The sequence below is a fragment of the Physella acuta genome, unplaced genomic scaffold, assembly GCF_028476545.2.
Source record: "Physella acuta isolate Inbredline_101_S28 unplaced genomic scaffold, ASM2847654v3 ptg001496l, whole genome shotgun sequence".
Lineage (NCBI taxonomy): Eukaryota > Metazoa > Mollusca > Gastropoda > Physidae > Physella > Physella acuta.
The window spans coordinates 14,121-28,846 of NW_026733011.1; the positions used below are offsets into that span (position 1 = coordinate 14,121).

The 14,726-nt window shown below is 32.2% G+C and overlaps 2 protein-coding genes across 7 annotated transcripts; one reads left to right on the top strand and one right to left on the bottom strand.

Annotated features, from left to right (window-relative positions):
* The first annotated feature begins 1 nt into the window (after position 1).
* LOC131928393 (DNA-directed RNA polymerases I, II, and III subunit RPABC1) lies at positions 2 to 7,226 on the top strand. 2 transcript variants are annotated; one of them, XM_059284412.1, is made up of 9 exons: positions 2 to 42; positions 1,317 to 1,399; positions 4,667 to 4,755; positions 5,166 to 5,227; positions 5,550 to 5,689; positions 5,819 to 5,899; positions 6,116 to 6,174; positions 6,378 to 6,456; positions 7,053 to 7,226. In XM_059284412.1, exons 2-9 carry the CDS (start codon positions 1,343 to 1,345, stop codon positions 7,116 to 7,118), a joined length of 633 nt encoding a protein of 210 aa, XP_059140395.1. In that variant the 5' UTR covers positions 2 to 42; positions 1,317 to 1,342; the 3' UTR covers positions 7,119 to 7,226. The 2 variants fall into 2 exon arrangements, with proteins under 2 accessions (XP_059140395.1, XP_059140394.1); XM_059284411.1 differs by having other exon boundaries at positions 5 to 90.
* Positions 6,658 to 14,720, bottom strand: LOC131928391 (A-kinase anchor protein 7). 5 transcript variants are annotated; one of them, XM_059284406.1, is made up of 9 exons: positions 14,628 to 14,645; positions 12,934 to 13,038; positions 11,732 to 11,948; positions 11,231 to 11,301; positions 10,854 to 10,979; positions 10,162 to 10,301; positions 9,557 to 9,720; positions 8,886 to 8,996; positions 6,658 to 8,657 (listed from the first exon to the last, which is right to left on the bottom strand). In XM_059284406.1, the coding sequence occupies exons 2-9, from the start codon at positions 12,985 to 12,987 to the stop codon at positions 8,497 to 8,499; spliced, it is 1,044 nt and encodes a 347-aa protein (XP_059140389.1). In that variant the 5' UTR covers positions 12,988 to 13,038; positions 14,628 to 14,645; the 3' UTR covers positions 6,658 to 8,496. The 5 variants fall into 5 exon arrangements, with proteins under 5 accessions (XP_059140389.1, XP_059140390.1, XP_059140392.1 ...); XM_059284407.1 differs by lacking the exons at positions 12,934 to 13,038; positions 14,628 to 14,645 and adding exons at positions 13,899 to 14,010; positions 14,425 to 14,547; XM_059284409.1 differs by lacking the exon at positions 12,934 to 13,038 and having other exon boundaries at positions 14,628 to 14,720.
* Positions 14,721 to 14,726: the final 6 nt, after the last annotated feature.

Genomic DNA, 14,726 nt, shown 5'->3' on the forward strand with positions numbered 1-14,726 from the left:
CATTGGGAGATCAAAATAAGTATCGATTAGCGATTTTTACATGTGTGTATCGGCAGTATCGCCACTAACAATACAAAAACTAAAATAATTGTAAATTTTTCTGCTATGATTGTAGACTTACTAACACTAAACCTTTTCAAAGTATTTAAAAAATAGTCTTAAAAGCGTGTATTAGGGATTGAAGTATCATTGATAAATAACAACCGAGTATGCTTTTCTAATAATGCTACAGTACAAGTCTATGACGATGCGCAGTAACTCAAGACTAGGCTACATTAAACCGTGGCCACCTTTTCATTAAAATTTGCCCCTTTAGATTAGAATCAGTTGGGGAGGGTGGTATCTGAGGAGAACATCGGATGGGGTAGGCGGGTACAGTTTCTGTCAAGGAAGACCATAGAGACAGAGTGCCTAAGAGGTCATAGATAAATGACATGACACTTTTAAAAAAGATTCCCCCCTCCCCACCGTCACAAAAAACCAGACCCTCTATAATAACGTTATTCCTCAACCTTTAATTATTAATACGCCCCCCCCCTCTTCGTGGTCGCAAATTTCCGACCCCCACTCCCCCTTGCGGTGTGATGGACGACCCTTAAAGGGTTGCAGAACTTCAGATGCAACTTGATTTGCTAGTCTCAATCCGAAGAGAAAAATAATAATTTATAGAGAAATTTATAGAGACTTCAAACAATAGAATAGGTGACCGTAAAATTAGTTGTCACATTACATTGCCATCAAGTCTTGACCCCAAGTCAAAAGAAATCGGCCCTGTAGAAATTTCGCTTTCCAGTTTCGACCCATGGCGGACGAGGCTCGAAAACAAAATAACGAGTAAAATAAAGGTGTTATACAAAAATCGAAGTAAAGGCTGCATTTCAGTTTCTAACATTACTTTTTAAAATGCAAATTGGTGTCATCATATTTCTGAGTGAGCCCCTTCCTCCCCGTGATCACAAAATTTCGAACAATCCACCCTATGAGTATGACGCTGTTTATGGACCACCCCATTCCCCGCACATATGGCCAATTAATTGAAATAAATCCCCAAAATTATCAATAACGTTTAAATTTAAGTTACATGATTAGGAATAACCATAATTAAAAATATAAATATAAAGGAATTTATATTTCCAAACAATTGTACCCCCTCCCCGAGAGTTTCGCGGATTTGATATCTCTTACCCTTTTAGCGACAAATGCGCTGTTTATGTTTCTCGAAACACGTTTAGCGGTTTAAAAATAATTTGATACTGCTGCTACATTACCATTCTTGAAATTTTACCAAGCCTAACAACACTCAAAACATCTCCTAGGACCTAGAATCTAGATTAGATTTCAAATGGATGATCAACAAGAAACTTATAAATTATGGAGAATTCGAAAAACAGTAATGCAAGTAGGTCTATTTGTATTTTAATTTTGTATGACTGAGTTGAGTTATGAGCAGGCCTAAATAAAGTACACGTCATAGAATGAACACGCGTACACGAGATGGTCGGTGTCTTGACTTCTCTCTCTCTTCCCCCCCCCCTTCTTCAAGCAAATTGAAAAACAGACCTACTTCCCTACTTCTGGTCATTTTTTAAAAAAGTTTGGTCATTTTTTTTTTAAAGTTCACATATCAGTCAGGCATGCTAGACAGCCAGTTGTATAAAAATTATTTTTTTAACTAGATCTACGTCTAGCTTAAAAAAAATAATAAATGAACGCTTAAAATGACCGTAAACAGAGGCGGAGCGAGGGGGGCGGGGGGCGGGACGGGGACATATGTCCCCGGGCGCCGACCTTAGGGGGGGGGGGGGGGCGCCAAATTGAAAGTTTGAGGCGGGGGGGGGTGCAAATGAAAAGTTCGAGGGGGGTTGCAAATGAAAAGTTCGAGGGGGGGGGTGCAAATCGAAAGTTTGTCCCCGGGCGCCGGGAAGGGTCGCTACGCCTCTGCCCGTAAACAGATTATTTAGCGCCAAAAAAAAAAAGGGCCGCTGAACGAGCATTTTTTTTAAATACGCAGCAATGAAAAAGGCTAACGGCCTATCAATTAAGTCTAAAAATCGCCCGTAATTAGGCCTAGCTCTGAAAAAGGCCACTGAACGAGCATCACTAATTATATAAACGAATAGGCCACGCAAAAGCGTTGACGAGGTTAACCACCGGTCACGAATTAAATGCAGCTACTGTCGGCCCACAGTGAAGAAAAAAAATCAATATACTAATAAAATTACTAATACAATTTTACTTCCACAATTTTACTTTTTCTGCATACGCTACAGTTGAATTATAATTAAAAAACTAGCCTTAACAGTTCATTCCGCAAAAAACAAAAACTAGTTGTTTCTGTGAGGTAACTAGCGTAACTATGACGTCACGATAGTAAACAAAGCGGACAGAAATGTTTGCATGGGTACCTCATATGGAAATTCGATATAAAAAAGTCAAATCAACATAACTGTAATTACTCATTATAAATATCTCAATTATATATTTCTGCATCTGTACCAGGGGGTTTTGACCATGTACTGGGCCGTTTAAGGCGGCAGTTCAGTTTTTCCCAAGAGTACTTGACAAGAATAGCGTGTATTAATTAAAACCACATATCTAGCGATTTTTTCGGTTATTTTCAGGCATAGCGTCCAATTATTTAGCATATCGCATTAAAATAATAATGAGAATTTGCGATATTAGCAGTTTATTCATTTGTCGTGTATAGGACCCATAAAATAAACGTAAAAACCGTCAGAAAACGACGCGTGACGTTTCAGGGTCAGAGGTCAATCCAGCCATCTAAGCAATGAGGCGGCCTAGTACATAGTAATGATAGCTATCATACATAATGAGATAAAAAAGAGAATATAATAGATGAATGAGAAATGTTACAATGAGTCAGTTAGGTCATTAAATAATTTTAGTTTTAGTTTAGATTTGAATATATTTTCAGATCTAGATAGCTTTATTTTATTAGGAAGATTGTTCCACAAATTAGAACCAGAGTAGGCGAAGCTATGTTTTTGGAAAAAGGTTGAATAAGGGAATGGTAAATTAAGACGACGATTTAATTTTATGTTAAAAGAAAATAGATCTGATAAGTAAGAGGGGGCTGTTTCGTGGAATATTTTATATAAGAAAATTGATTTAGTATATATTATCTTTTTATTTAATGGAAGTATTTTAGTTGTAAGAAAAGAATCCAGACTACTAGACAAGCCAGTAACCAGTTTTATAGCCCTTTTTTGTAAAGAAAGAAGAGGACGCTGCTTAGTTATAAAGCTGCCGCTCCACACTACAGAAGCATAATCCAACCTGGATTGAATAAAAGCCTCATAAAAAACCAGCCTGCTCCTATAGTTGAGAAAGTTTTTTATCCTTGCTAATTGAAAGGTTGTCTTTAATAAGGACATTCTTAGAAAATGAATATGGTCAGACCAAGTGAGGTTGTGATCTATAAACAACCCTAGGCATTTGTAACTATCTACCTGTTCAATGTTTGAATTGTCTATAGTAATGTTTAATGCGGTGGAAGGAAGACGAAGGCGTTTCTGATGAGTTGTAATAAACATTGACTTGGTTTTATCAGGGTGAAGTTTCATTTTGTTAAATTTTGTCCAAGTAGCAAGCTGATTGGCACACGTTTGAAGTTTGTAACTGAGTGACTCAGCACTGTCTGCAAAGACATGTAAAGAAGTATCATCAGCGAACATCTCGCACTGACCAGCGTCAATGTGTAATGGAAGATCATTAATGTATAAAGAAAAAAGTAAAGGACCTAAGATTGAGCCCTGTGGAACCCCTATATTAACATATTTCTGTGAAGAGATGGTATTAAGGTGAAACACGCGTTGAGATGGGTTAGATAAAAAGGAGTGAAGTAACCTAACTGTAAAGTCGTGGAATTTGTATGGAATTAGTTTTTTAAGAAGTATGGTGTGATCAATAGAATCAAAGGCTTTTCTGAAATCGACGAACAGCGAGCCACAGAGTAGGTTTTTGTTAATATTTTTTAGCCAGTTTTCACTCATCTTAATCAGAGCAGTGTGACAAGAATGAAACTTTCTAAACCCAGACTGATTACTATGGAAAAGCTTGATGATTGTACTTGCAATGAGTCTTGAAAGAAAATCCTATGTTTTTAATTAGGCCTAGAAAAAAAAATAGATGTACATTTTTCAATTTCAAGAAATAGAATAGAAGAGCAATGATATCTTTCTAGCCTTGCATTATAATAACAATGAAAATTGAGCATTTGAATACTCAATACATCCTAGACACACCCAAAACCATATAGATCCAACTATTGTTATGGTAAGAAGTTTGTGCGACATGCTATTAAAATCATCATTAATTTTTAGTTTTAAGCAATGGTAGCAAGTTCTACTTATCTTCTGGAAAAGTAAATAAATTAACTGTTTTAAACTAATGTACAATCGTACAATACATAATCGTGGTGTTAATTTCTCAATGTAGTCTGAGTTTCTGTCTAGTTACTAGCAAAACCATGGCTTTAATTCCTGAATTTTTTTTATTATTACCTGTCGGAGAACAGAAAAGTAGCGGAATCACAATATGTTTTTTTATAGTTAGGGGATAATATTTATGTGTTGTGTAGGCCTAGTTTATTATATTATTATTATATATTAAATGATGCATAATAGCCAATACAATGTTTCATCAGCTGTGTCATGACAGAGGCTACTTAGTGACCCAAGAGGAGTTGGACCAGACTCTAGATGGGTTTAAACAACAGTTTGGTGATAAACCCAGGTACAACCTCATAAGACATTTTTTTTACATCTGACAGTTGTTTTTTTACATTGCTCTTTTTGCAGTCATTTCTAAATTAGTTAATTAGAATTAATTGTAACATATGTTTACATTGCCATTTCCTCTATTTGGTAAATGTAAGCTTTCATCAGAAGCAGGTTTTTAAAAAATTATCCCTGCTATATAGAATAACACAAAAATAATTTTATCACATACACACATTTTCCTATAATATTCAGTTTAACATCTATTCTCTATGTATTCTATGTTTTTTGTATATCTTCTGTATTGTCAGTGCATTTTGTACTGCTGTTCTGCTTGTTTAAATTTGTTATTCGTTACTGCTTAACAGGATACGTTGTCTGTATAAATATTATTTAGTTAAATTTGAATTATATTTGTTTGAACAGTGAAAGAAAACCCAGCCGGAGTGACCTCATTGTATTAGTGGCGCATAATGATGACCCTACAGGTGAAATAAATAATAATAGTAGTATTATGTGTTGGTGAGGAAAAAAATTGGTTGGTTGGTTGTTTGTAGCAAGTATTCAGTAGTGAGTTGTATAATATGATTATTATTATCAAGCTTTTAGTTTTTAAAATTGTATACTTTGGAAGTGCCTATGGCAGATATTAACAGCCTCACACTATTAGCATAGTGAAAAAAAATAACATGAAACTACTGGAACATTTAGTCCAATTCTAAATTAAACATTGCATTGATGAAGAATTAGCTATATGTTCAAATAAATGAATGCTGTTTTTAACCAACTATTGCAATTATTTGTTACCAGATCAGATGTTTGTGTTTTTTCCTGATGAAAGCAAAGTGGGAATTAAAACCATCAAGACATATTGTCAGAGAATGCAAGAGGAAAATATTATGAGGGCTATTATTGTAGTCCAGATGGGTATGACACCTTCTGCCAAGCAGGTAAACATAAATCCTATTTTTCTAAATGTCATTTCGTTTTCAGACACATTGACTGTCTATTCATATGTATGCACTACAATTGTTGCTGTCATGACATTTACACCCTGTGTTAATTTATTTGTTGAACAGGCTCTGGTTGAAATGGCACCTAAATACATATTAGAACAATTCATTGAGTCTGAATTACTGATCAACATAACTGAACATATGGTGAGTACATAGTCATGAGTTTTTAAAAAAAATGTTTATCTGCTACATCTTAGGACTCAAATCTAGACATTTTCTTTACTGTCACTTTCAAAAAGTATTAAAATCCAACACAAACTTTTTAAATTTATTGTTCAAATTTTTAACAATGTGTTTTAATTGTTGAATGTAAAATATATAAACTTGATTTACTATCTTGAGTATATATTTAATTTTCAGTTAGTGCCAGAACACAAAGTCATGACTCCAGAAGAAAAAGTGGAATTATTAAACAGATAGTATCCTTTAGTTTTAAAACATTTTAGCCAGTGTAAAGTGGTATACTAACATTTGTCAGGATATTGCGTAATTATTTTGAAACCTTATTTGCAAACCTACATTTACCAATGATATGTACTAATTCATTATTTTAAACATTCAACACAAATATTTTGTAAACCAATGTGTACACAGAATGAAGCTTATTTCCATAACTTTGTAGCAAATTAAAAGAATCTCAACTTCCAAGAATTCAGCAAGGTGACCCAGTGGCGCGTTATTTTGGACTCAAAAGAGGGCAGGTTAGTAATTTTTCCATGTTTGTTCTCCATGGTCTCAGATTAAATAAAAGATATCATACTGTGTGATTTTCTCTTAATAAGTACACAGATATCTCCATGTCTATTTAATTTTAATTCAGAAAACTTGCAAGGTACAGATACTCAAATTTCCATTCAACTTCAACACCCTGATAAACTGATATGAATAAATGTTAAAAAACATTTAATTTTAATTTTATTTTTAATAAACATCTAAAAACCTTATAAAACCACATACTTAAAAAACAATGCCAAGATTTAAAAATGCATCATAACATCATAAGCATGCTTTGATTTACAATTTAACTTGAGTCTTTATTAAAAAAAAATAAAAATAATGCATAAAAACACACTATTTTGTTATTTACAACAAATTGGACACATTTTTAGAATATTCACAGTAGTACAATTCACAGCCATTTAGCTTATCCCTATAACAAAAGCACCTCTCACTCTACACCAAAATGCTTGTTTAATGATGTAGTCAGGCATGGGCATGATACCTATATATATATATACATATATTGTAATGTGTTTATCAGATTATTATCATATCTAATATTTTTTGGACTTCACAGGTGGTGAAAATTATCAGGCCTAGTGAAACAGCTGGAAGATATGTCAGTTATAGATTGGTTGTTTAATTCTTGTTAAGTATGTTTTGTAAAGGTCATGAATGAATTGTATGTATAGTATGTTTGTTTTTACTGAAGTGTGTTCATTTGTTGAGATTAAATACACATTACAAAGACTGCATTGTCTTATGTTTTTGTTTTTAAACAGTTTACTGATACAGTTTAATATAAAGGTGATCAACAATAAGTCAATTGACACCATTGTCCATAAATTATGATGGGCACCTGAAAAAAAGATGGTTTGGTTCTGTTCACAAATCTCTACTAAAAAGTAGTTAGAGCAAAGAAAACAAGAACTGCTGAACTGTACAGAAAAAGTAAAATTTACAAAAAGGATACATACATGCCATACAAATGAAAGAACAACAAAGATTCAACGTTTCTTAAATAACTGTCTCGTAAGTAATTTAAGTTTTTAAATTAATGTAATTATTACCTGATGTTATCAACCTAATCTCCCTTTTTTCAATCATTTTCTAAAATCTCAAAATGTGGGAAGCAGTAGCAGGAGGTTAAAAAACTTAGTGATTGTATCTTTTCTATCATAGGAGTCTTGTTTAAAAGTAAAACTCGCATGCAGATGCTCACTATAAGTCTCTTTGACAACAGTACTGAAGCTGAGAGAAATCTGGCCATTCATGATTAAAGAAATACTTCCTTGCTTTGAAAGTTGAGCTGCCATTTAATACAACATTAATTTTTATATGTTAAACATTACACTGGCTGTGTAGTAACCAAGAGGTCACAACCTTTACTTTCTTGTCTTTGACAGGAGCTGATGCAGGGCTTTATTTGTATTGAAAATACAATACCCGTGCAGACCAGTGAGAACATATATCTGCTTACATTTTAATGTAAACTAAATTTGTGTCCCTGTTAAATGTGTTATCTTAAACCTCCTCCTGCCTATTTAAACAATGATTTTTTAAAATACATTTTTGGGGAGCCAAAGTTGATCAATATTTGTACCATCATGATTTACCATGCTACGTCATCAGTAGTAAAGCGAGTTCCCATGGATTTTTTTTCCTTTATTTTATAAATGTATTAAGGGTTAAAAAATACTCCTGTTCAATCTCAAAATCACCACTCCCTTATGTAATCTTCAAACATTGTAGTAATATAAAATTATACTTGTTGAACATACTTGTATTAATGTACAACATTAAGGCCAAACAAGTTTATAGGCTTGGGTTAGTGTGTCACCAGGTCACAATATTAAGGCACATCTATTTTTAACCGGGCATTTCTATTCTACAGGATTCAATTCCTTCTTAACCAGCTAATACAACCAGCATCACCTTAGTAGAATGCGTTGTAGTTGTTTACATACAATGGCTGATTGTAACCATGAACAACCTGTGCTGTTGTCACAGGTTCAGTGAACTCAATCTGCCTGTTTGATGAAGTGAGCCTCATGATCAACGAAGTAATAGCCATCTTCACGCTTAGCATTCATCCTACACAGCTGTAAGCTGCTAACATGTTGGGACCCAAATACTTGCTGGCAGTATGGCTCATACATTTCAGGTTTCAGTTTTGACACACCTATGCACACACAATAGAAGAATTATTATAAAAACTAGGATGATTTAAAAGAGCATTATATTTTGTACATATTTTTTTTCAAAACATACAAATTTTAACTAATTAATGTGACATTTATTAATAATAAAAGACATAAAAAAATTGATAAATTTAGCACAAAACTAAAACATAAAGCAATTTTTAAATGTGATCGTACACAATAATAAAAATTAATAAATTTACCCTCACCATATTTTTTACCCTTGTGCCCATCAAACTTGATAAGTGTCAAGTGGGGATTGAAGGCTCGCTGATCTGTTGATAAGATTCCACTCTCCCCCATCAGCCTATGCACTTCACCTGATAAATGAGATTGATTTTGTTGGTTTTAACATATAATGGCTTAGATAATAAACAGGAAATGTTTATAACACCAAGTTTATATTAGCACTAAAACAAAGCATTATATGATAACTGTATCTAACTATAACTGAAAGTGTGTGTTAGTAGTTCTATTAAGTGTATTGAAAAAAGTTTGGAAATTCATAGGCCCTTCTCTAAATATAAATAGGCCTACAGACAAATTCATTCTTATTTATAGGTATTTCTAAAGGTGAATAGCATTAGTAAATATTTGCAAATTAATGCTTAAAATTAAAATTTCATAAAATTTCCACTCTTTTATATAAGGATAAATACATAGTTATATTTTCTTTTTTTTTATGTATATATAAAAGCTTGTTGTAAAGATTTTTCAATATTTTTTTTACTCTTTTGCAACTAAAACTTTACACCAACTGAAAGCACTAAGTGACTAAACGAGAGTTCACCAGTATGTCAAGACTCAAGAATTTTGTTTTGCTAATATAAAACAAGATACAGCAGATGTATTAAAAAACTTGTATCATGATACAACTAACCTGATATTACATGTAAATGTTGCAGCCCTTGTGTAGATTTTAATGTGGCAAATAGAACACGCCCTCCATTAAATGCTGATAGACCTTCAAAATCTAGAGTCACTTGCTGGCCTTCAATTTTTTCATGAATTTCAAGTACACAATTATCCAAGGTCTGGGAAGCTCTGAAAAAGTAATTAAACTCCGGTTAAGATAAACAGATTGGGCCGGCTAAGGAAGACATGGAGAAGAATGGTTGAAGAAGAGGCAAAAACAGCTGGGCTCACATGGGCACAGATTAGGGGAGCAGCCCAAAACCTAGTCCGCTGGAGATGTGTGGTTGCAGCCCTTTGCTCCCCAGGGGCCACAAAGGAATGATGACGATGATGAAAAACAGCTGTCAATTTTTTAAATGGGAGGCAACTCTTTTACTCACAAAAATCAATACTGAACATGAGATTAAACAAAAAAAGATCCCAGAGGGATAGCCTACATTTAACTTTTCAGTTAACTTTTCAGTTGTTTAAACTAAAATTTGGCAGTGGGGTGTATCAATTAGCATGCTAGCTGATTGCAGAAGTATAAATTATTATAGACAATGCAGAAAATAAGAAGTATTCACTTACAATTGAACATCTTCCAGATTCTTAAGGTGCATCACCATTAGTGTTATATGAAATTTTTCTGTTCCAATTATTGCCTTCGTTATATCTGCTTTAGAATTATCTGCAACATCTGACTGCACTTTCTTGGCCACTTTGTAAATCTGTAATTAGCATAAACAATTAACCTAATTGCTGCTCAACATTATTAATAATCTAATAACTTTAGGTAGGGAACAGAGAAAAAACACTAACTGCACATTTTAGAACATGAAATGTCTGTTGTACAGTTAGTAAAGACTTAAGTGGTTTTCTATCAATATGATTTTCAAGACTTAACAATTTATTCTGCAGCTTGTGTTTTTCTACAACTATTAAGGGCAGGTTAAACCCATTTAAAATACATATTAAAGTCAGAAATATTAATTTTTCAAAATCTATTGTTTCTGAAACTACATTCAATTGTGAACATTTTAAAAAAAATTATTTTGCCCAATTACGTATTGCTAGTATTTTTTTTATAAAATTATAAAAAAATTGACACATTGGTCAGCAAGTATGACAAGATACCAGTTACTTCTTTGACCATGGACTATTTAAACTCAACCAGAAAATATATATTTAGAGTTAGGGTGGGTGTTGTTTAGCAATCAGATATACCATTCCACATACCTTCAGCGTTGGACTATAACATGATAAGCAGTGATTTGCTTTACCTCAGGGTCTGTTATCTGTACTGCAACAAAGTAATTTGGCCTTGTTCTTTTTTTCGCTTGACCATCAGTTTGTTTTTCATCTTTCTTTAGAAGTTTCTCTGAATCATGGCTAGAGTCTAAAGAGGTCTATGTAAAAAAAAAAAATTCAGATAAATCATCAGTCCTTTTGTTAAGAATATGTATAAAGGGAATGAACTAATTAGGTTAAAAGTGAAATCAATTTAAATGTGTCGCTTTAACAAAATTCAGGTTTGTAGTACAAGCAGCACTTGTAAAAAAAAAAAATCATATTCAGATTTTACAAGTAAAGATTAATGGACGGCTGCAGGGATATTATTGTAATGTAAAAAAGATATTTGAAAAAAAAAATGAATTACTTCTGAGCTCTGTAAAAGGCTTTCATCCGTTTGTACATCTGAATCTGATGTAGTTTTACAACTCTCAAAACCTTGTCAGTATAAAATAGGAAACTGTTTTACATGTTGGTAACATTTTGTAAAGCAGAGTAACATAATACTCATCATATGATATTACATTAGATTCGTAAAATTGTTAGATATATTTCTTTGCACTTATAGAACTGATATATTTTAGTGGTCATCACATTTTCATGGGATAAGGTTGGTATCAATGTACTTAAAAAATAAGTGTAGATAGATGAGAATAAAATTTTAAAATGTATATGAAACTGGTTCAACAGTACAGCTCATAGACATGGCAACTTATCATCATTGTTAAAATACATTTACAAGTTATCTTTGAGATGATACTGAAACTGGTTCTCTAAACTGATACAAATAAAACTTCAAGTGTTTTAGTAAGTTATTTACAATTTAATAATATTATGGCGGAGCACTTTTAGTGATGTATATAATTACCCTTTCCTTCCAATTGTTTTGAAACTGTATTAAGATCTTGGACAACAGGTTGACTCGGAACCAAATCAGCACCACAGGCAATTATTTGCTGCATGATAGAGTCTTTTTTGTTTGTCAGCACTGATTTCAATTTCATCAAAACAGAGTTGGGCAGTACCCCTTGCTTTCCACCAAGCTTTAAAGGTTTTTTTAAGACAAGCTTACTGTAAACCATTTTCTATTTGACAGTAAAAAAAAATCGAACTATTTTAATAAAGACAATTGAAGTTAATTCTTAGTAATTCTAGTAATTTCAATCAGATAAATAATGGAATAAATAACTGGGTCCTAAAGCACGGAGGGGGGGGGGTAACCAAACAAGGATGCACACCTCTTTGGAGAGGGTGTGGGGACAGAACTAGCACTGGAGAGTTTTTAAATATTATAGAAATACTTAAAATATACAGATAGAATTACATATTCATATTGTAACACTGATAAAAGTAGCAAGTTGTCTCTAGAGACAAGTAACATTCCATCTGTGACACATAGATTTTTACATTATCATTAACAAGTAAACCAACATATCCAGTTTATTAAAAACATATTTCAAAATGATATGTTATGTATTTATTTTTAATTTTGATAATCTGTATCTTATGATGTGTTACTTGTTGTTTTATAAGTTTAGACTTCAGAATTGTTTAAGGGTTTTAATTTGTATTAGTTGTTTTGTTTTTTTTGACAACCAACAAAAATAAGGGAGACAACCTACACATTTGTTCCAAAAAGTTAACATTTTGTGACAAAATAAATAAATAATAAATATTTATTATTTTAAAATTAATAAGCCTTAAATGACCAATGTTCAAAGTAGGGGAGGAAATAATCATTGGTCAAACAGTATAATTCTCAGTTACTAACTTAATAGTTTCAAGTTTGGTTGTCTGAGTCAACTCAGCTCTTATGGATACCTGGCATGAGACAAGGAAAGTAAACAACACTAAGGGCATATATTGCTGACAACACAATCTGTTTAGGCATGCTGAGATAATAAAAACATGTATAATTTACTATTTCTGCCCTAATGACTATTAGATTTATTTTTACTAGTATTCCGTGTTCTTAATTTTACTTAGCGTACCAAATATATTACCATCATTAAAATTAAATAACTGTAAAGTACAATGCATAATGATTAAGAAAAAATACTCATATCATACCTGAAGAATTCTTCTAAAACTTAATTTGGAAATTATAAGAGGCTTAATGTACATGCTTGCTGTCTGTACATTTGCACATTAGATTTATTTTGTTGTCATTTGTTCCTTTTTTTTAGGAATAGAAAATGATTTTAAAAGACTATTAACTGACATTAGAATTATTGTTTTTGATTGAGGAAGAATTTTTTTGCCATGATCGCATATTATGTCTTGATATTGGGTGTGGGGCAAACAGCTACTAAAATTTAAAATAGCTTGATATCATTTATTATCATTAATTATTATTTACTGTAGACCATAACTAGTACTACTTTTAAAATAATATAATACAATTATCCTCCGCTTGTGTATGTGAAACGTCCCCACACACCACTAAATTCGGATGGATTTTAATTTTACTAAAAATGATTAATGAGATTGAGATTAGGCATAGTGCTGACCACACTATTATTCGTAATATGTCCAGGTTAGGGTTCTTCCATACACTCATAGGGAGGAGGGGGGGGGGGGTCTTTAGTTTTGTGACAATGTGTGATGAGGGGGAGGGGGTTCAGATGGTGTGACGTCACACTTTTGCATTTTAAAAATAATGTGAGAAAATGAGTTTCAGCCATTATTTTGAGTTTAAGAAAACAGTTTTAATAAATTGTAATAGGAATTGATTAAAATACTCTATGTTGACAGAGTTCAGACAAGATTTTGGAAAAATATCTTTTAAGAAAAATTCAACTGCAATTTTGAGGAGAGGGGGTGGGAGGGGGGTCTGGCTTTTTGTGAAGATGTGTGTTGGAGGGGAGGAGGGAGATAAAAATCGTCCAAAAAAGCACGTCATTTATGGATGACTCCTTACAGAAAAAGGTGGAGGGATATAGATCTATATATTATTAATATATATATAAATATGTTCAATTTATGAAATAATTATAATTATTATATTGAATATTGAGAATGTGACTATTATTTACTTATTTTCACGCATCATTGTGGTTGATCTCATTGTTGATGACATCAAATGATCAAATCAAGACTATTTTATTACTATCATTGTTTGTATCAATAATCAATATCAACTATCAGCTACAACACAGTGTTAATTAAATGTTAATAAAAATAATATTACTATACTAATACTAATCTATAATCTATACTTAACTAATAACTATACTATACTAATTAGTAATTAAAAGTAATATAGATCTATCTATAATTCTATATAGAGGATCTAGTAGAATATAATAATATATAGATTTAATATTACTTTAATTTTTTTTTATAGTTTATTAATATTATTAGCCATTAGGCCTATATTAAATAATATTATTTAATACAGGGCTAATATTAAATAATATCTTATAATAAGTTAGGCCTAAGTTAGGCCAATTAATAAAATTATTATACTTAGGGCTTAGGCTAAGCCGGCCTATCCTATACATTTAAATAATAAATAATTTAAATATCAAATAAATAATTGCTAGATCTAGATCTAGTTACTAGTTAGGCCTAGTACAAGTTAGAGTTAGTAGTAGATCTAATCTAGATCTAGAATCTAGATTCTAGATCTAGATCTAGATTCTAGGTGATTTAGATGTCTCGGAGTAGATTAGTAAATTCTATTTTTTAACAGATGTTTTTCAACAAATAATGTCAACAATTTCTAGACTAGACCTACACCGTAAACAAAAAAATTATCCTACCCTCTTTTAGGCCTATCGATAAGATAGGGCTTTCTAATCTAAACTAACATTACAATGAATGAAACAGGGCTTTGAAGCACTTGAACATATCGCGCTATC